General features: G+C 32.3%; 2 protein-coding genes across 6 annotated transcripts; one reads left to right on the forward strand and one right to left on the reverse strand.

Annotated features, from left to right (window-relative positions):
* Positions 1–3224: 3224 nt before the first annotated feature.
* Positions 3225–4167, forward strand: LOC105635363 (auxin-responsive protein SAUR50). Its single transcript, XM_012218434.4, has one exon. The coding sequence runs from the start codon at positions 3462–3464 to the stop codon at positions 3780–3782; it is 321 nt and encodes a 106-aa protein (XP_012073824.1). The 5' UTR covers positions 3225–3461; the 3' UTR covers positions 3783–4167.
* Positions 4168–8167: 4000 nt separating this feature from the next.
* On the reverse strand, positions 8168–15246 carry LOC105635364 (filament-like protein (DUF869)). 5 transcript variants are annotated; one of them, XM_089725882.1, is made up of 8 exons: positions 14932–15246; positions 14473–14727; positions 13405–13604; positions 13099–13221; positions 12402–12621; positions 9892–12283; positions 9278–9335; positions 8168–8930 (listed from the first exon to the last, which is right to left on the reverse strand). In XM_089725882.1, exons 4-8 carry the CDS (start codon positions 13213–13215, stop codon positions 8493–8495), a joined length of 3225 nt encoding a protein of 1074 aa, XP_089582008.1. In that variant the 5' UTR covers positions 13216–13221; positions 13405–13604; positions 14473–14727; positions 14932–15246; the 3' UTR covers positions 8168–8492. The 5 variants fall into 5 exon arrangements, with proteins under 5 accessions (XP_089582008.1, XP_089582007.1, XP_089582011.1 ...); XM_089725881.1 differs by lacking the exon at positions 14473–14727; XM_089725885.1 differs by lacking the exon at positions 13405–13604.
* Positions 15247–23164: the final 7918 nt, after the last annotated feature.

Below are 23164 nucleotides of genomic sequence, written 5' to 3' on the forward strand. Positions count from 1 at the left end.
AAGAAAGAAAATAAGAAAAACGAGTTGCAAATTCTGTAGTTGGTTGGTGCCACTTGTTTCTTCCCTAGCTAGTCGGTTCCACATATCTATTTATATTATAGGAGTAGTTGAAACATCTAAAGAAATCAATTTGCACAATTACCCGAATATTATTCATATCTATAGGGTCAGAATATTATTCAATTTGAGCACAGAAACAGGTAAAAAAAAAAAAAAAAAGCAAATTTAACGTACATTTACAAGCTATAAATATTAATATATTGGTAATTTCTTCACTTCAATCACGGCTCTCCAAAGTCTAAATAAAGTCCATAAACGCGCCCAATTTCAGTTCTTCTGACCCATAAGTCATATAACAAAATCAATCAAATCCAACACAGCTGGCCTGGACCCCTCCTTTAGTAATCTTTATTATTATTATTATTATTATTATTATTATTATTATTATGATTATGTTTACATCAAATCAATTTTGACATGAAAATAGACAAAACTGTCCTCTTTTTGGATATGTTAACAACAAAACACTTTCGTGTACATATTTTCTTAAAATGCCTGTGAGGTACATCCGTAAGTCCTCTAATTTTCGGAACCTTCCTCCGGCCCCGGCTTAGCTGTCCGGGGGCCATGGCCGAGCGGCTTTAATTTTCTCATTGATTTTTATAAAACAAAAAGGAAAAAAAAAAAAATCAGAAATTAGGTTTAAAGTGCATGGTCTTAAATTTGAAACAAAATGTGTGGCTAGAGAATTCTAGCAATGAACTTCATTAGCTGGGTCGTCTAGGGCCATACTGATAAGTATTGTTCGATTTCATAGTATGTTAGTTAAGGTTTCTTTTGTTGATTACACTTTATATGATATGTATGTTCATTTGTGTAGTCTGTGTCAACCCTTCTCTTAGTACTAAACATGTTTTATAGTTGTCTATTCAATTTCCTTGAAGAATCCTTTTCAGTTCAGCTCATGCCTTTCTGGGTTTTCTGTTTTTAGTTATACATATTAGAAATGTGGTTCTAATTAGTATACCAAATTGAAAAACTTCCCTTCTATACACCATCAATAATGGTTTGAAAGAAAAGTGTAAATTGGAGATGCTCAAAAAAGGTGATCCAAACTGTGTAGTAATAGTTGAATTTTAAGAGAGTTAAGTAATGCCATGCATGTAGCCACAGTTGGGTTAAACTTAGAATTTGAATATATCAAATTCCTTATAGAAATCAAATATTTCGTTCAATTTGCGAGCGAATAGTATTTTCAGGTGAATTTTATTGTAAGATTAAAGAATCGAAACCTTAAATACCATTATGGCTATGAACATGGAAATACTAAAGTCCTTGGAATATTATATTATAGATAACATGGTCTTCATGTGCTTAGCTGAAGAATTGGGAGTCATTTTCTACCCTAGAAATTTGCATGCATTGCTTAATTTAGCTGTGATTTAGATATATATGTATATGAATAGAGTCACAGCTGCTGCCTTTCGGTGACTATAGTGGAACCCACCTTCTAATCCCCTGTTTTAACCATTTACTAAACCCCAATCTCAATCACAAATCACAGAACAGCTAGACTACACTTATTGCCATGAGAGTTAACGTACTGTCATTGTACGAGTTATAATTAATCACGAAGAAGGAAGGAGAAGGGGACAGACCGGACGTTGCCGTATTAAGCACTAATTTGGTAGAATTAAAGACAAGCATTTCAATTTTAGAACATGCATGGGGAGGAGACTAACCTATATATATATATATATATTTCTGATTTCTGAACCAATAGCTCGGCTATAAAAATATCAGCGGTTCTCATTTATTTATTTATTTATTTTCTCTCTCTATATATATATTTATTTATTTGTGATTATGACTATGTGGTTGTGCTGGCCTAGCCAGAAATAGTTGGAGGACCACATGCCCTTAAGTCCTTTTATAGCTGAGGAACAATTAATGTGTTCATAGCAAGAGATCTCCTAGAAAAAGTCTCTTGTCCATTTTCTTGCTAAATCCGTATAAGCTAATTAATTTCTTATCATCCTTTTTCTCCTTTCTTCTTTCTTCTTTCTTCTTTTTGGTTAAATCCTAGCCACTAATACATGTAATATCAAGATTTTTATATCAAATCCTACCCTAATCTCAGGGACTATGACCAAAATATATACTTTTGATTATAATCAATTGAGGCAATTAATATTATATGCCAAAGTTAATTAATTTTATTGCAACATAGTAAAAGAAAAGTTACATATTTATAGTTATGTAGTTGAATGTAATTATATGAAACGGCTCAACTAGTTTTGAGGTGATTCAAACAAGGCAAAAGAGTTGGCCACTTGCCCTTATCAATGATCGATGCAATGAATTCACCTAAATGAGACGTAGCAATCAAAACATTTCTCTGAAAACAAATAAATTGGTGTAGTCATATATATATATATATATATATATATATATATATATTAACCCTCCAAATGTAAGTGTAATGAATTTATTATTTATTGCTCTCTTTATCTGTCATCACAAGCTCAATAATTAAGGTGAAACGAAATTTCTAGAATTTGGATTTATTATCTGGTTATACATACACTCATGGATAGACTATAATATGGAATCGTTTGTTAATTATAATTAATTAAATTTATGTATAATTAACATATCTTCTGGTGGAGTTATTGGTGAAAAGAATAGCACTGAAAATTACTAGTGCCGTTGGGAGTCTCGAAGCAGAAACAAGAAAATAGAAGAATGTGTCAAGCCATCCCTAAAGAGGAGACAAAGCAAAATCTGTATCTTGGAAACTCGAAGAAGGGAGAAAAAAAATTTCAAAATGGAAGAATTAAACGAAGCTAGCATGAAGAAAGTGAGACCTGATGGAAATTAAAGGGTCATGTGAAAAGTTAAAACACAGAGAGCAGCTGAGGTACACAACAATGGCAGGAATGTTTAACCATTTCCATTTTTAGCTGAGGCAAGAAATAACTTCCCGAAAAGATTTTTAAGGAAAATAATGCAGAAGGAAATTGGGAGGATACTTCTTATCAACTTGAAGTACATTAGAGACAAAAAATTTACTTGAAAGTTGAAAAATCAAAATATAATATTAGAAAGAAAAATTTAAGAGAGAGAGAAAGAGAGAGAGAAATTTTCTTGAGGGACCATGGTGTCCTTAGGAAGGGCAACATGAAGGTCTAAACCCAATGGGTTTGGCACCAAGCATGTCCTTAACCCTCTCACGAAACCCCAAAAACATCTATGGTCTGTCCTTTGCCCCCACATGCCCTTGCTTTCTCTCTCTAGCACACTCCTCTCTCCCCCCATAAATACCCTATAATCTCCCTTCTGCCTTTTCACACCAACTATAACAACACTCTTTTCTCATTTCTCTCATCAACTCGATACCAAAAGTTTTCTTTTTTTATTCTCTTCTTACTAGAAAAAAAAAAGGAGAAGAAAAAAGAGATATGGCTATTAGGAAATCGTCGAACAAATTGTCTCAGACAACAGTTATTAAGCAGATCCTGAAGAGATGCTCGAGCTTAGGGAAGAAACAAGGGTATCACGACCAAGAAGGGCTTCCTTTAGATGTGCCAAAGGGACACTTTGTTGTATATGTTGGTGAAAATAGAAGCAGATATATTGTGCCCATTTCTTTCTTGACAAGACCTGAGTTTCAAACCTTGCTTCATGAAGCAGAAGAGGAGTTTGGGTTTGATCACGATATGGGTCTTACCATTCCTTGTCAAGAACAAGTTTTTCTGTCTCTAACATCCATGCTCAGATGAAGACAAAAAAAAAAAAATGAAAAGAAAAAAGAAGCTAGAGCTAAATACATTCTTCAGGTTAATCAGTTTTATTATATGCGGGGATCTGTCTGGAGAAAATTAATGACTGTAGAGATGAAGCTGCTCACTGCTTCTCTGTTTTAATTTTCTTTCTCTTTCTCTTTCTCTTTCTCTTTCATATATAATTCTTTCTCTGGGTTTTTTTTTCTTTTACTGTGACCCAAGAGAGAAAAGTAGAAACCCAAGAACACTATTTATGGGTTTAGACGCCATGTAAATCTTCAAGTTTGTAATTTTTCCTTACAGTGTTGTGGGGTTTGTTACCAATGTATAACCTGTGGGAGAAGAACTAATATTAATTATAGTACATTCTCACTTTATTTTAGGGTTCTTGCCATTGACAGTTTTTAACAGTTAAACTGTTAACCCCTTGCCCAACGGATTATTTCTAAGTTAACAGAATGTTTTGTCAGAGAACTCTTGTTCCCATATCCATGGGATCTTCTCAACTTCGTGCAATCTCAACTGTTTAATTCTTTATCAGATTTTTTCTTATTTAAAAATAAATGGGTTCTTGCTGTTAAATGCTATATTAATATAATTTAATTATCTGGGCATGCATTTCCATGTTTGGATTTGGATCTTTCACTTCACGGCTTTCCTGCTTATGATATTAATTAAAAAATATTTGATTTTAATAATGATTTTTATTTATTTTTATATATGAGTTTGTTTATCAGTCATCTAATATTGCAGACTTGTACAAATTTATTAAATTTCTTCAAGTGAAATGAAACTAAAATTGAATAGTGTTTATTAGAATAATGATCGTTTTGAAATTTACTGAAGCGCAATGAGTGGGGATTCTATTGAAACAGTTGAGGCATTTTTCCTGAAAAAGTGGCTTTATGTTGCGGTTTCTGCCCCTTTCAGTACATATGAATGTGATTCAATTATTAATTGTTGCAACTCTCTACAGGAGATTCATCGAACTTAACGTAAAAAATTTTTTCCTCCTAGGAAAATCCATTTTCCTGGAGATCGAATCTGTGAATCTCATTCTCACGGGATTAAAATCGTTTTTCACTTAACCAAAAATTTTTATTTTTTTTTAATTTTACTTTCATTATAGACGTTAAATATTCATAATATAATTATATGTATTTATATATTTCATGTGTTAGCTTTTTAATGTTTTATTTTTTATGTTTTAAATAGATCCGGGTTTGAATCTCCCATTTTTAACAGTAAAAAAAAAATTAAAATTGTGTATTATTATTATTTAAAGCGGATGAAATATTAAATTAATAGGCCGAAAAGGAAAGGTAAAGAGAATTTTCTTTTGTTTGTTTGTCCGTTGAAGTAAGAGTAGAGAAAATCAGTAACAAGGCCATGTGGTGGGGGCCCACTAATAAGTCTAAAAAATCGTGAAGAGCCCAACAATGACTCACCTCGGGCTGAAGTGGTGGCCCACTAAGTGGTTGGTTCAGATTGGAGACGCAATTGGCTACTAACTCTTCTCTCTTCAATACAGTATGTAACTACGTATTGAATAATGTACAAATATCAAATTGTTTTTCCCTTTTTCTGAAAATAATAAATAAATAACGATATTTGTTAGCATCAGTGGCTTGGCTTAGCCTTGTAACTAGCTAGCTAAGACCCAAAAAAAATTGTACGGATGGGACACTCAGCCAGCGCTGCATGTTAACGGACCGCGCCTAGGCTTTTGGCCGGTGCATCAATGCATATATGTTCTTCCACCAAAGTCATTTGTATTTTTTTCAAATGAATTTTAATTATAAAATTAAAATTTTAAAATTTGAAATCACAAGATTTTATTTAAATATCACCACTATAATAGTACGTGAATAAAAAAATATTAAATCATGATTTGATTAATCTTCTGAAATTCTCGAACTCTTTCAATTATTAAATTTTTTAGTAACTCGGTATACTAAAAAAAAAAAATTTCTTTATTATATAATTTACAATATTATTTCAACCATAAAATTTTGAAAAGAATAAGAAAAAATATGAACCATTCACCGACGAGTTAGAAACCATTTGAAACATGTATTCCAACTATATGGCATGTCTCCAGAATTGTCTGTTACCTGTTATTTACTTTTGTACAGTAGCAATAGCACTGTACCATTTTTCCTAGTGGTTTAGCCTAAGTTTAGCAGTGAAGAAGAACATGGCTAATGTATACATAGAGTCCCATCTTTTCAGAATTAGCCTAACTAGGTTTCTACTATTACTATATAAAATTACAAATTTAATCATATCTATGGTTTTTAATTTCCATTTCACTCAATCAGAACAAGAAGAAGAAGAAGAAGAGGTTTCTATTATTATAATATATAGAACAAAGTGATAAAGTAAGATATGGGATTGAAATATATATGTAAAGACAAAGCTCACATGTAGAATAGTATGGTCCAAGAAAAGAAAGATGTTATGACATTTTTTGGTTCAATCTTTTAATGGTTAGATTCAAAATGTAATAATAAGAGTAAATTACAGTTGGTATGAATCTGTTTTTTCTGTTTCTTTATTCTTCCATGTCTTTTCAATGTTAATTGTTACTTGTCCATTTTCATTTCTTCTTCTTCCTCAAAGTTCAAACAAACCTAATCTTCTAAATTTCTTTTACATGGGATATTCCATTTTATACGCTCTCTGTCTGTCTGCCCTACTCAAAGTTAATCCAGTAGTGGAAATGACTGCAATCAAAAAAGAACAAAGCAATTCAACCAAAAAAAAAAAAAGAAAGAAAGAAAGAAAAAAAGTGCACTGCGATTAAGACATTAAGGGGTAAAAGATGGCCAGAATATTTTTTAGTATTTATATTATTAATTAAAAGGTTGATTTAGAGGCAATTAATAATGATAAAGGTTAGAAGAGTTAATTAGAAACAGAAGTCATGTGATTGTATCAAATCAAAGTGGTTAAGATGTGACATTTGTGCTTATCTTAACAATTAGGCATGTATAATTGCATTTGCGTTATAATCAAAATGTCGGCTTATTAAAGCCATTTTTCTTCTAATGATGGGAACAAAAAATCCGACAAGTCCATTAAAATTACTGTGTAGAAGGAAAAGTAAAGCTACAAAAGAACTAATTATTGGGAATTATAATTATGATTAAAACATGTAATTAAGCACAATAAATAAAAAAGGATCTGTAGAATTTATATTGGCAAACTCTTATCTATAAATGTTAAAGCACGTGTGGAAAAAAGATGTATAAATCTCTTTCTATAACATAATAATAATAATAATAATAATAAGAGAAGAAGATAAAATTTTATGGGTAGAAAACATGGATCCAACAACAAGAAAGCTTAGTTTGAATTTAATGCATTTTGTACAAAACTTCAATTAATTTGTTTGGTGGTGCGATTTTTAGCAATCGGAAAAGGGTGAAGGACAAGGGAGAGCCATTTATGTTGGGAGGTGAGTTGTGTTGTAGGGTATAGATGTTGGGTTCAACATTTATGCAAATGAGAAAATTTGGGTTTTTGAATTCTTGATTTTTTTATTTATTTATTCAATTTGGATTTCACAACTCATTTTCCTTTTGAAACAAATTAAAATTCAATTATAAATCTTCAATGGAGTTTCTCTGGTTTTCTTTGATTTTCCTTTTGAGTGCGGTTCTTATAGAACAGCTCTATAGAAGTTACTGATTATAAAATTAACTAGTCTTTTTTTTATTATTATTACTTATTGAATAAATGTGTATATATGCAAATGACATGAATCCCTGATTTCAGTATATCTGAGGCCTAACAGGGTGTGCTATGTTTTTATTTGAAGTGCACAAAACAGTCAAATGCGCACAGTCATGTTCAAAGTTCCTATTCATAAAATATTCAATGGAAGGTTCCAATTTTTATATTATTACTATTATTTTATTATTAATTGATTATTGCGGAATGGTTCCAAAGAAAAATACCTACTTTCCGATGGAAATTTTCTGGTTGGACTGAAAGTACTACGGGCCTAAGGTTAGAACACGTAGAGCCCATTAAGAGTTGATTGGGCATTCGGATCGGACGAGCCCAGGAAACACAACAATGGTAACCATATGACGCGGTTATCCACAGCTTAACTCAAAGATAAGTTAGTAACCCTGGTAATCCACCATCCACCTGATTTGCTTATAGTTCTAGGTAAAAATGGCTAACTCGACTTCAACTATTATTGTACAAAAAACATGAATATATAGATATATATATATATATATATATATATATATATATATATATATATATATATAGAGAAATTAAAAGAACAATAAAGCTTCATTTGGTATTTATTTAGCTGGGTTGTTGCCAAAAAAAATTTACTAAAATAAGAAAAACCATTTAAGAACTGACAAAACATAGGATTATATTCAGATATTTTAAGGTCCAGAAACTTAGATCAATCGAAGAAATTACACAAAGGAAAATGAGAAAAAAAGAGCCTACATATGTGGGGGGAACATATACAGTCATCAGTTACAAAAAAAATAAAAAAAAATTACAGGGCTTTCAAAGCATCGGTTTCTTAATAAGAAACCCAGGCAAACATTTCCAAGGATGATTCTAGCACCAATAAGGATAGATATCTCCATTTTATGTGCTTTGGATTATTAATTATCAACCTTTTGATTTTTCCAACCATATCATTATTATGCTGCACTGCAAGCTGCAAGCCTAATTGCCATTTCTTCCTTTTGAGGAAAAGAACCTGCTAAAGCCTCTTTGATGTTTCTCTGGTGTTCCAACAAGAGTTGAAGAAGAAGAAGTTGACTTGGTGGATCTGTGTTGCGGTTGCTTTGAACTGATTGGTGATCTTGAGAGGCTTGTTTCGGCGTCCGATTGGTTGTAAAAATCCGTAGGGGATTCACCACCTGTTTTGGGCAGATTTGTTGAAACAGTAGCATCCATTTCTGCCTGATCAAAATCTTGCAAGTTCATCCCACTTGTAGTAGGCTCATCATCACCAAATCCCTCACCCCTTTGGCTCCTCTCACTGTATGGAGATCCCATGATTTCTGTTTGAGGACGCAAAGCTTTCAATTGCTTGCCAAGAAGAAATATAGTCTCTTGGCACTCCGCTAGTTTTTCTGCCGCAGCTGTTAATTCTCTTTCCTGTTCATAATAACAACACTTTCGAGTTCAGATTTTCAAGTTTCCATGTAGCAAAAAATGGTTTGTGGCTTTTCATCTTGGTAACATACAAAAAAAAAAAAAAAAGAAATCCATCTGTATTCATACAACATTAATAATTTCACTGTATGTTCTACCATCTGATCTTACTCACGGGCATGTGATTATTTGCAACAGGGAGTGATTTCAAACTAGGCAACTAAATTACAATGTGGGATTGTTTTGGGAGAGCATCTACAGGCAACTTGCTAGGATGATGTCTACTTCATAAATTGAAGCCAGTCTGGTCAAAGAAAATTTAAGAAAGATAAGGGAGCGAGAATTCTCACTTGTTTTGCCTTGAGGTCAGCATCAGCAGCTGCAGAACAAACTGAGCAGCTCTCTTTCCTAAAAATGACAGAAAAGTACACATTTTAGAGCTAAAACCAAATTTAAATGAAGCATTATAAAATTCCATCTAATCCTTCCTCACAAGCAAAATATATCAGCATTTCAAATAGTTCGAGTTGATTAATAGGTATGCCCTAAAGAAAGACCAATCGGAATTCTTAACAGTAAGTGATCTAGCAAGTTTACAGTTTAATTCACACGTCTTTATTTATTTTTTTTAACTTGTTCTGCCTATTGACATATCCCGTAAATCAAAAAACTTTATTATCTATAGAAAATAATGAAAGGAGGAATAGGATTATACAGGAATCAGATTCTAAATTCAGAAAGCCAGAAAGACCTTGAGATCAGCTCCTGACTGACCTCTAGTAAAGGCATCAGTTTACTCAGGAGGATAGTAAATGTGGAAACAAAGAAAAAAGAATTTATTCTTTTTCAAGTATTTGGAAGGGTACCTGAACCTGATTTGTCTTTTCTAATCTTATAACCAATGATTAAAAAAAATACAAAAAAATAAAAATAAAAAGAGAGGAAAAGAAAAGAGTAAACTTACGTTTGCAGTTGCTCTTCAAGCTCCTTGCTTCTGGTCAAAGCATCCCAGTGGCAACGTTTTTCTTCCTGAAGCTCGTTTTCTAGAGTTCCTGCTTTTGCTCGCAAAATGTTTACCTCAGTTTCCAACTCCTCTGCACGAGCTTCAAGAGATCGATATGACTCTGCCATACATTTTAGCTGAGTTTCAGATAAGCTGTTTGACTTCTGTGCAGAAGTCAATTGTGCTTTAGCTTCAGCTAGAAGCTGCTCGGTTTCATGTAATTGGGATTTGGTCATTTCTAGGTTTTCAGTGCACCTAGCAAGATCCATGGCCATGTTATCTTTCTCTGTTTTCAGTTCTTCAAATTCCTCTAGTGAGACTTTGCATAATGTTGTATTTGACCCATAGCCTGATACCAAGTTCCCATCATCAGGGACCTCAGGGTTAGAGGTAGGGCTAGAAATGTGGGCACAACCATTTTGATACCTTTCTCCTGAGCAGTCCCTTTGAAGAACCTTATTCTCTGGTAAGGCAACCTTATCTATGCAATCAGGACTATTGATTTCTCCTTCAGAACATTTATAACCCAGGACATTAAATCTAAGCTCGCTGGCTTTGGCTAATACATGAGAAAGATCAAAAATAAAATCAACCAAACTTGTATTGCCATTTAATACTTTATTAGAAGTGACTGAGAATTCCTCAATTTTTTGGCTCAGACCACCATCAGAAGATGTGTCATGAACTACCATTGCTTCTTTACCCAGGAACAATACAAAGTCATGAATACTGGAAATGGCAGCAGCCAACTCTTGGCTTACAGAGTGCACAGCTTCTGTGGATGCCTTTATATCTTGGGACAAAGTGATTTCCTTCTCTCCAGTTAAGCTAGCATCTTTCGGACAAGTCTGCCCATTGCTTGTTGCATCAACAGTAACTACTTCCTCAGATACACAACTTACAGAGGGCTGATGCAGAGCATCATGTGCATCCTGCACAACACGTTTAACATCGTCTAAAACTTTGCCCATGTCAACATCCTTAGATGCATACTCAAGTAACAAAGAAATCCTTGATTGAAGCTTCATCAAGCGTACATGATTCACTGATGGATCCAAAGTAGAATGTCCTTCAGAGAGGGCATCTTTGCCCAATGAGACCTCTCCTGAAGTATCACCATTTGCAATTTCAGATGTCTTATTTTTTGGAGAATCTGAAATAGTGCTGGCACCATTTTCATTTAAGCAAGCTAACTTCTCCATCTCCAGAAAATCATCCATAAGCTCCAAGTGTTTTACAGTCTTTGTCTTATTTGACTTTTCACCACTCTTTTCCTTCTTTAATTGAGAGAGCTCAGAGATCAATGATGTCGCCAAAGAGTCGGCACAACTTCGGTCATCATCATTTCCATCTTCAGACATTGAGGTCAAACTAGGTGGATTGCTCATATTTTGACTGGAGTAACCTTCTGTAGGCACCTGAACCGTAGATTTTGGTGAACTTTTCTGTTGACTGCTGACATGAACTTGTGCTTCTAAACTTTGAAGCTGACTTGCTGTCTTGGCACACAGATTCCTAGAAGCCAGCAGTTCACTATTACGTTTTGCTAAAGCTTCTTTCAGCATCTTTGTTTCTTCTTCCATGGCCAATAAACGCTCTGTGAGAAACTCATTCTCTTTTTGGAATTTTTGAGCATTATCCAATGAAAATTCAGTCACAGCAGACAGATGTGGACTAGGAGGTTTAACAGGTGACCTCCTCAGCCGAGAATCTCCATAATCTCGGCCTAAACTCTCAACCTCTAACTTCATTTGGGCAAGCGCAGCAGGACCAGGCAACTTTTTCCGCACAAGACCACGTAATCTTTGGCACTCTGCTTCCAGCTTAGCTATTTTTTTTACTCCCTCCATGTGCTGCTTGTTTGCTGCTTCAGCAGATCTCATGCTCATATTCTTTTCCTCATTACGAATCTCTAGCTCCTTGGCAGCTATGTGTAATTCATATTTAAGTGAATTTATTTCCCTTTCACACGATTCAATATTGCCCTTCAAAAGTTCAATCTCAGCCTCAGCTTGTGATTTTTCTTCAGTTATTTTCATTAGCATGTTAGAACGCTCTTGTAGAGACCTTGAAAGAGCAGCATTTTCAGCTGCAGACCTAAGGAGTTCTTGGTCTAAGTTATTTATCTTTGCTTCAAGCTCGAACTTAATTTTGTCTAATTGCTTGGTCTTAGAGAGAGCGACATCTTGCAATTTCTGTTCATGCTCTTCCTTCAGGTTTCTTATTTGTCGCATGCACTCTTTAAGAGCACCATCCAAATGTGACGCACGATCTTCAGCAGTGAGCTTTGAAAGTGTGACCGTTTCTAGATGATTTTTCAGTGCCAAAGCTTCTGCTTCAGCCTTTTCCCAACCTGCAACAAATGATGGTCCCAATATGAGAAGTTACTACCAAGAATGTCAAGAAACTTCAAAGATTAATCAAAACATGTTATTCCTTGGGGTAAATGTGATACAAAGTGAGGATTATACCTGAAACGGCTTCTTCAGCAACTTTAGCATGCTGTTTCACCAGATTTTCCTTTGTAGTCATCTCTGAATTTGCTGCAGACAGCTTTTCATTTAACTCCTTAATCTGATCCTCCAGAGTCTGAAATTGCTGCTCATATGTCTTCACTTGATCCTCCAAACCAGTCAGATGGGTGTATGACTCCACCGAAATTTGAACATAGTTGGGCTTTTTGTAGTTATCCTATTAACATAAAAAAAACACAAAAGGAAATAAATTTGAATGAACCAATGAAGTTCTGAGAAATCTAATGCATCAGCACAACAGGACACTAGATATGAGCATAGTACCAATTAAAATGCCCCACCCTATAATAAGATCTGCACAAAGATATGACTTGGATTCTTTTCCACATCTCAGCCAAAGAGCCAATGGAACAAAAAGGTTAAAAAGTGGCTTAATTGACATTTTTTCCGAGATGGAAAAGTATTCTTTCTTTTTTTTTTTTTTTGGGAGATCTTTTCTGATTCCAAATCTTTAAATTCACAGAAAACTCATCAGCTTAAGCACTGTGAGGTTTCTTAAGATTTCCTAAAACTACATAGAATATTTAGAAATGCTGGATTGCTTGTCATTTAGTATCATAAATCATCCAAATAGAGTTAACCATTCCACTGTATAGGTGCATTAGGGAAAGGAGGACACTGTGTATGAGCATACCTTGTCTGCCTGCGATCCAGTTGAAGCCAACGTGCCACCACCAGAATCTGTAGCTGTAGCTGTTTTTTCAGTCTTATCAGATGATTTTTTCTTCCAGGGCCAACTTCGACGGTCCATTGTAGACTGTAAATGGGTGAGGATTAATAAATTATTAGAAAGCATAGATTATAAATTGACATCAGTCTATGAAAAAAAAAATTGATAGAATAGGTAAAAAGAGACCAGTACAAATTGTTGTCAGCTGCATCTTAAATCACTAACTAGCATTTTATGAATGACAAAAGGTTTTTTATTAACACAGAATACCTTGGAAATTTTATCAACTTGATGAAAGCAAAGATCCTAAAATCGCCATTGCTTCCATAACAAATAAGTAGGATTATCCATTCCAAAAGTTTATTTATTTACTAAGGAGAAAATGACATGAGATCAGATGCGGTCTGTCTTCACTTCACAAACATGCGCTCTACAAGTTATAGCTTCCCTTTGCAATGTTTGCCCCAAATCTAAGAAAACAACAGAATCTAAAAGAATGAAATGACAAAAACAACCTTCAAATTAATGAAGTGATAAAGATGAGCAGTTGAGAAATTATCAGATTGATAACTAGTCAGTAATCAGTAAGCATATATGGAATTCTCGTTATTGGCATGAGAAAGCAAAACTTAAAACTGGTAATTCTTTTTATTGTTAGAAAGATAACTGAGCAAAAGTTGCCACCTTACCGTCTTTTATTTGACAACAATGATAGTTACAGTCAACTAAGTGAATCAACATCAGTTTTTCCAAGTTATAAAATTTCCTTTTAAATCATCCACTTTCTTGACAACCAAACAGAGTAAATGAAAACAGCTAGATGGGCAGCAGCAAATCAAAGTAACTAGAACATTTCTTTTTTACCAAATGAAAAAACACAGAGCGGCGAAATTTTCCATGAACTGAAGCCCCGAAAATGAGAAAGAAATATCAAAAAATGAAAACAGCATGCATTATAAATAATTTCATTTCTAGATATGAATCAAAAATTTATCTCCTTCGAAATATTAAGATCATCAATGTCTTAAATGTTCCAATTAGAGTATACTGAATCGGATGAGCATGCATAAGCTAGAGATCTAATCAGGTTAATATCTAACGAAGATCTTATAATCGCACAATGAAATTCACAAAAGCTAAAGAGAATCAGCTATGGAGAATTTTTGAGAAATAAGAATTAAAAAGAAAAACTATCATTGACTAATTGAAATTGGAAGAATCAACATTTTCTTCTCCCCAGATAAAATTTAAATTGAGGAGATAAACGATGACCAATACGGTGAGTGGAGTAGAGAAATGTACTAACTGGAATTTTTTCAACAGAAAAGGCACACTCACAAGCTATGACTTTACGAAGCAACAAGACTGACAAGCCGAAACCAAAGTCCAAAGACGGCTATTGCAACTCCGAAATAAAAAGGAATAGCCATTTTAGCTTGCTCGGTACAGCTAAAATTTTCACAAAGATTATACTCCACTAGATAAATCAAAACTGCAAATAAACAGAGATTTTAAGGAAAAAATGGAAAAAAGGAAAAACTTGAAATGAAGGAAACCAGAACACCGCCGACAAGGAGAGGAGAGAAACAAAATCTACAATTTGTCAAAAAAGCAACGGTTAGCAATGGCCCAAATAAAACCAAAGATTGTTTTCAAAAAAGCCACAAACAGACGGAAAATTCACGCTAACCTCCCCTGTCTCCGTCTTTTTTCTCTCTCACACCACTCTCACCAACAGCCTAAGAAATAGACCATTACAGAAAACTTAAGCTTATTAAATACATATCATCAACTCACCAGTTGAAATGTAGCTTCAAGTGAGATAAGATAAGGACTGAAAATACAAGCAGAATAGTACGGTTGAGATAAATGCCGATCTAAACTTAGGTATTACTTTTTGTACTCTGTTTTTGCTTCAGACAGTAGAAATGGCGATGAGGTGGTGGTGGTGGTGGTGGTGGTGGCGGTGTTGTGGAGGCTTAGTGGGAATGATGGTGGTGGTACTACCAGGTGGGTAAGGAAGTGGAAATATTCGGTTCTATGTGTCACTTAAAAGGCAAGACGTTGCAAAAGCTCCAAAATAATCACCTTTAAATTATTTTATTTTTATCACTAAGTTTAAAAGAAAATAAATGAAATTAAGAGGAAAATGTGAAATGGTTATATTTTATAGGATTGGTAGCTACACAAATTGACTACTTTGTCCCTAAAAAGTTTACAAATGGCGAATGAGTCCCCCACACTTGTGCCAGAAGCAAGAGCTTAGCTTAGCTGTATCCCGATATTTGTAAAGTGGAGTTGAGTGTATGTTATCTTTGTGTGCGTGTGTGTGTGTGTGTGTGTGTGTTACGACTTTGGACCACCGTCACAGCTCATAATCTCTTAGTGCTGTATACAGACCATGTGCTTCAACTGCTTGGAGATTTCGTGCATCGCAGCATCTTAGCCGTTGATCTGTATTTACCCTGAACTCATTTTATACTTCAGCCGTGGGAAATTTCTGGCTTACACCTATAGCCGGCGTCCATGCACCGAGCCAATAAAAAAAATATTAAAAAATATTACTGTTAAAATGTGATTGTTCATTGAATATTTATATGGTAAAAATTGCCGAGGTTCTATTTTAAGAAGACAAATTTATAAATTAACTATCTGCCTAATCCCTATTGTAATAATAATTATCTGCCTAAAATTTTTTTTTATTATCACAAATATCCTCTGCCCGCTGAGTTGAAATTAAATTTCATTCGCACCGAATTGATTCGTTAAAAGGTAAAATACTCTAAATGAATACTTGTCCACCTTAATATATTTATAATATGACATAATTTACTTTATTTATATATAGGTCTTTTCAATTGAGTCAAAGATTTTCAAATGAACTTTTCTACCTTAAAATCGAAAATGCTTGAATGCAAAATCTTATAATTAATGAGCAGTTTAAATTAATGAGCTGAACTCCATAAATTGAGAAGATGAATATTTATCATCATGTTAATAAATAATTTAATAGTAAATCTTTGCCTGTTATCCAAAATAAGTATAATAAAAAAATATGACCAAAAAAAAAAAAAAAAAGGCATTGACTTCTTATAATATAGTGTATATTTATCAACATATATACATCTATTACTCATTCTATTCCTATAAATTTCATACCTTTTGAGTTTTTTATTCTATTATATGATATTTCTAGAGAATAAAGATAGTGCTTTACCTTTTTTTTTTTCGAAATTTCCATAAAACTTTATATTTTTTAGTTACGTATAATTAACAAAAATGTTATATATAGTCAACTGTCTTTTTTTTTTAATAATTGAAGTTATTCAATTTTTTTTTTTTTATTCTCGTAAAAAATGAATAAAGTACCAAATTTAACCGAATAAATGAAATAATACTAATCAAATTTTGAAATTTAACAAAATCATTATTATTCCCACATGTATTACCTCATTATAAAACTTTGATTTCTTTAGTTCAAGGATGATATTAATTATAATATCAAGGTACATAAATTAAAATTTATAATTTAACTATATTAATTATATTTTATTAATTTATAAAAAAATCAAAGTAGACCTATAATTTTGAAATGAAAGTATACTATAGGTTTAAATTTCTACCCTACAATAGAATTATTAGGTGTATATATGTGTTTCTTTTTTCCTACAACGACAATATAGCTTAAGGTGATGCGTTTTTCCGGGAATTTGCAATCATTTTGACACCGACTTCTACTGAAATTGTAATATTCTTGCTGAAATAATTACCAATTCCTTTTCTTTTCTAATAAAATCTATTTAAAATTTTATTTCCCCTTTTTCTTATTTTTTGCTAATTAATTAATAATTTCATGGAGCTTTCTTCAATTGGAAATTGGAATGTTTAAGCCAGTGGAGCGCTCCCGTCACCCTCCCATCAAATAGCCCGGCAATCCTGCTCTTGCAGAATGGGATGCAGCAATAAAAAAATCAGGCAATTGTTGACTTTTTTTTTTTTCCTTTGGTTCTTTCTTTTTTTTTTTTTTTTCTTTTTTGCCTTTTTCTTCAATAATTGAGAATTAAGTTGACAATATAAAATATTGAAAATTCAATTTTAATAATTTTCTCCAGTCCACGGATAAAAAGACCTGTATTAAACCTTATAACATAGATCCTAAACTTTTAGCACTACTACATTTTAACTACTAGTACTGCCGCGCAACTGGACAGTTATACATACGTTTCCTTTTTCCAATTAGCTAATTAAAGGAGTAGTCCTAAATTTTTTTAAATTTTTATTTTAGAAAATATCAGAAAATTGCATGGTACTGTAGCAAGTTAAAAATATTTACCAAAACGCTGCTTAAATTGACGAGATCAGATGAGCGTACTCCCCAAGTATACTGTATTAAAAGTTCCGAAGTTTCCCAAAAGTCAAATCGCAACTGGGGACTCTGCTTTGATCTGACCCTTCCTTCAGTCTTTGGCAGCGTCTGGCGTCTGCGACTGCGCGTTTCCAGACACAAACGCAACTGTTTCTTTTCCCAGTTTAACCTACTCCACCTTTTCTTTATTGTTATTTAATTTCGACGGCTCTGATTCGCTTTCTTTCATTCTTTCCCCTATATGAACGGTTGTGATTCGATCATCACCCTCGATTCTTAGCTTAATTTAATGGAAAAGTATGACGCTTGATTACGAAACAATAACTATTAATTATTAATTTAATAACCTTTTTTTTAATATGTATAAATGAGCTGGATAATAAATTTTCAATCAACCAATTGAAAGACCCCAGGTCAGCGTGATTAGACGCCCCAACCAAACCAATTACAGACGGGAGATATCCCGGTTCGATTTTTTATCTGGATATTTGTGACCTGGGACACTCAAACTGTTTTGAGGCGCGTGTAATTCACTTCATTATTTTGGAAATAGGAGTATAGATTTGTGCTAAAACGTGACTGATATGATGTCTCTTCTATGGTAAGTTTTCATCATCAACATGATGATGTAAATAATGACAAAGTCATTGAACTATAATTTGCTTATTTAGGATGCAGTACCATAAAATATTTTTTTTGGCACCGAATTACTTCTAAAAAAAATAGATACCGTACAATTCTTATAAGCTAGAATAACTACATTTAAACTTAAATTGAATAATAAAACAACAGATAAAAATAAAATTAAAAATTTATACTAAATTTATTTTGTATTTTATAATAAATTATTAAATTCATTGATTTTAATTTATTGTTTGAATAAAAATTATTATGTCAACGAACAGTTTAAAAAAAGGTAAAAATAAAAAAAATAATATATAATTTATTGAATTCATAAACTATGCAAGTATTTGAAGACGGAGATGGTAAGTTTAATAGGAAAAGAAAAAAATAAAAAAGAAAAGCCGAGGCGCGCGTGAAAGATAAAAAGCGAGGGAGAGGTAGAAGAGTAGAGCAGAAGAAGGAGCGGAGGGAGCAGAATCGAAGGGCAGTTAAAAGGCCAAAAAAGAACAGGGGGGTCCCCACATACCCACACGTTTCTGATATGCTGCTTAACCTTTTTAATCACATGGGGACCACCTTCGAAATGCTTTCGCTAGAAAGCGACCACGTTTCGCAAAACCCAGTTCCATTACCTCTTAATGACCGAAACCGACAGCGTCGGCAGCTAGAGAAGAGAACACCATTAGTGACCAGCCCCGGCCCACAACACAACAACATCAGTTTGCTTTTTTTTTTTTTTTTTTTTTTTTTAAAATTTTAAAAATAAACCTAAACATAAACCTATAATACGACAAAATATTCAATCAAATACTTCATTATTCATTTGTAAATACCAATTTACAAGTTTGGGCTCAACAATTCTCATAAAACCTCCTGTATCCTTGTTATTTAGATTTTCAAATTAAATTTCATTTGATTAAATAATCATTTAACGATGGAATTTTACTTAAATTTACTATTATTATTTAATCTCTCATGTAATAGCAAGACAACAATTTTTGAATGAACTTAAATAATTTAATGACATTAAATTTTACGAATCAATTAGCTAGTTTTTCTACTTCACTCCAATTTTTGAAGCAATCTAAGAAGTTATTGGTGTGTCTATTCATCATTACCTTTCTTTAACACATCTATCCATGACCTAATAATAAAATCTTTTTTTTTTTTTTAAAGACATTAACTTCAATATATGGGTTTGAAACAAGCTAACAGCTTGATTTGAATATTAATATTACCCGCTAATCACTATAATTAACCCGATAATTATTTGCAAGTCTTTTCAATTTGAAAATTATCTAAACTTAATTTTCAATCGCCAACAAAAAATTTGCGTACATTTGAACAATGAACGGCCCTTCCTATCTTATCATACCCGTACGATGATTGTCTCTTAATCTGACCCACCATTCCTATGTAGGCATCAAGTCTTTGTCTTGCCACGATAAAACCATTTATATAATAAAATTATTTTAAAAGAATTAATTATTATTTGTAATGAAAAATAGTTTAAACTTACTTTCAATTACCATATTTGATTTGATAGAATCTTTAATACAAAATAATTTCCAATAAAAAATTGTAATTCAAAATCAAATAAAAATTCTTCATTTTTTTCCTGATTAATAAGATTTTTAATTATTAATAGCGGTATTTTTGTCCTGTTTTGAGTTTTATAAATTGAAATCCTAAGTTAAATGGAACTATCATTAAGGCATAGACAATTTAGAACATCAACATCAATTAATAATTGAGAACAATTAATCATGCAAAGTATATATTAAAATGAAAATTGTGACTTAATAACGATCGTTAGTATTATATATTATTATTAATAATTAGATCGTGACATATTTTAACCGAGTTAATTAATCTGTATCAATTATAATTTATAAATTAATAAATAAAAAAATATTGAACACGCAATTGCCTGTGTTTATATATGTATTAGCAACAATAATCGCCTAGCTGTCAATCTCAATTTTATTATAATTGTTTTTTTTTTTTTTGAATAAAAAAATGGAAGGAAGAAGATAAAAGGGGGATGGTTCTTCAATCTTGGTCATGAGAACCTGCAGCCAAATAGAAATTTCATTTGCCAGCTATAATGATAGCATATGTAGTTCCTAATAGAGTTTTTTTCTCTTTTTTTTTAAAGGTGGTTATAATAAAATAATATCTCATTTATACAGTCAGGTCTTCTATTTATGGCTAATATTGTTCATAAATATATAAAAAAACTGTGTATGAATGACAAATATATATATATTTTTTTTTGCTAAAACCGGAATATTTATGGAACAAAGATGTAAATAAAACAGTAATAATATTTTAAAACGATCTTTTTTATTTTATCCATAAATAAATAAACATTTTTACATACAAAATCTTTACTTGGTGTTTGGTGGACCGACTTGCCTAATTTGGTTTCCTCGTAAATTTGGCATCATGCTGATATTCTCTCAGAGGCATTTTGTACAAATACATGCATATATATCATCAGTTTAAAATATTATTTTTACATTAAAAAATAAAAATTAAACGATGCCTTGAAAATAAAACATACATCTAATCAGGAATATTTAACCTTTTATATTGATTATTAATAAATTTTTTTCTTGAATGTTATTAATATTTTGTTAAAATAAAATTATTCTAAATTGGTAATTTGAGATTCTTATGGATATGAAAAGTTGTGCGAGTACTGAAAGTTGCATGCATACATGTCATGTGAAAAGCAGCAAAAAAGTTCTCACAAGCTTATGATATGATCTAACAAAATTAGTAGTTTTTCGATTTTAATTGAATTTAAATTTAAATCATTTAAACTATAAATGTCAATTCATATTGGATGAGGAGACAATTGAATTTACAAAAATAAATACTAGGACTAAGATGTAAATTTAATGAATTAGACATTCTCCTAGGGGTAATGAGGTCTTGTAGGTCACAAAAATTGTAAAATATTTTCAATCAACATCTTCTCGAAACCGAGAAAAGGTTAAAGGGTTGATTCGATTGCTTCAATTTTACTATTGGGTTACCAAATCAAGCTTATCAAACAAAATGCGATACTGTTTTTGTATTTATTTATTTTTTTGTTTTTTTGTAAGAATATGCTAATCTTCTCAAGAAGACTTTAGAAACATTTTCCCCATATAAGAAATTTCAATTCAAATATCATTACATTAAAAGAAGAGTTTAGGATTATGGAAAATAATAACCTTCTATAACGTTTTATTAAGCATATCATGTAGAAATTGATAAACAGATATGCGACCCTTGGTCACTGCGACCCTTTTATGAGGATGCATCCTCTTCTTTTGAAGTTACAGGACTATTTTCCTGAGTTTCTTATAAAGAGTTATTTTGTGCCTCTTTATATCTGTTTCAGGTAGATGTACATTTTTATAAGGTTATTCAAGCTTTTTCGGAAAATATGACATGGGTTATTTTAGTACCGTAGCACATAATATTCAAATATTGATCCGAGAATTTTGTCTATCCATTCTTATCTTAGAAAAGTAGAAATACTATGCGTTCTTGAATCGATAGATAATCATCTTTCAATTTTGAAATTTATTTATCTAACATTTAACATCGATTAACAATGGTTGATGGTTGTGGATAAATGGCTAATAAGTGATAGCATTATAATCATTTTCATATATTATCATGCATCATTTATAGATATTGTTATTTTATAAGAGAATATATTATTTTCTACAAATATAAAACTTAAAATGTTAAAAAAAAAGAAAAACAAAAGAAGAAATGGAGGGACAGGCTTTTGACCTTCTATATTTGTCATATTCCGAGTGTCACTCCAAAAAGAGAGAAGCATTAAGCATGATGAAGGTGTGAGTCGTGAAGATGAATTCCCTACAAAGGAAGGCTACAGATGGTAGTGGAGAGGTAATGAAATGGAATAGGAATAGGAAGAAGATGGTATTGGGTAATGATAGAAGCCTACCTCCTATTATCCAAAAGGGCATCAAGTGAAAATGATGCCTCACACTCACACATTAATTTAACAATCCCTTGATTGGAATTTCATATTGCTTTTGGGAATTTTCAACCGTTGCTTTGCTAATACGAAAGAATTCTTATATATAATCCCCTTTTGAAAGGACCCACACTCACCACAAGACAGCTTTAGGCCACCTCCTTATCTTTCTTTCTTTCTTTCTTTCTTTCTTTTAGCCTTTTTAATTTTTATTGCCAAAGCAAAGAGTTTTTTTTTTTTTTTTTTTTTTTTTTCTTCTTTGGATTCGATTTTGGCTTTGGTACTTCTCTAAGCCATCCCAAATTCACTTTCTCTCCTTCGCTTCTCTCTATAGTGATCATCATTTTTCTTTTTCTTTTCCTTTTTTCTACATTTTGGGCCTTGCATTGATGATCATGGTGATCATCATGATCATATCTCCTTCTTGTTCTCTTGTGTGTAGTGCCATGTAGCTTTAATCCTAACCCCACAAAATATATATATATATATATATATAAAAAGTGAATATCATAATATGGTTTGAGAATAGGTTAATAAATGAAAATTTTGATACGGTTCGAATCTAAATTCAGTATACGAACGAGTCTTACTTATAACTTTAAAAAAAATTATTCACGTTTATATTTGAAATTGAGATACTTGTCTTGATCGATTAAAGTTAAAAAATTATTCATTTCAAACAATGGTGTAGAAGACTAGAAATTAGAGGGAGATGTGAGGTGAAATTTACACGATTTAAGTGGGAAGCTGGTGGTATAAAATCCGAAAGCAAGAAGAGGTTTGGAGGAGAAGTTCCAATCCTTTTGATTTTGACACTAGCCAAACATGACTTAAGGTTGGCCCCTTCTCGTTATTACTCTGGGCAAGCAAGGGCCCATTCCGCTGCCGCTTATAGAAAAAGGTTTTCTGCGGCTTACTGCCACCTTCTTCTTCTCCGTCCCAAAGGGAAATTGGAATTGTACTGAAACTAGTTGAAATTTAATACATAGAAAATTTTTTAAGATAAAAATCCATTATTAGAATTAATCATTTTG

This window comes from Jatropha curcas, chromosome 9, assembly GCF_041381405.1.
Source record: "Jatropha curcas cultivar XTBG-Jc1 chromosome 9, XTBG_Jcur_1.0, whole genome shotgun sequence".
NCBI lineage: Eukaryota > Viridiplantae > Streptophyta > Magnoliopsida > Malpighiales > Euphorbiaceae > Jatropha > Jatropha curcas.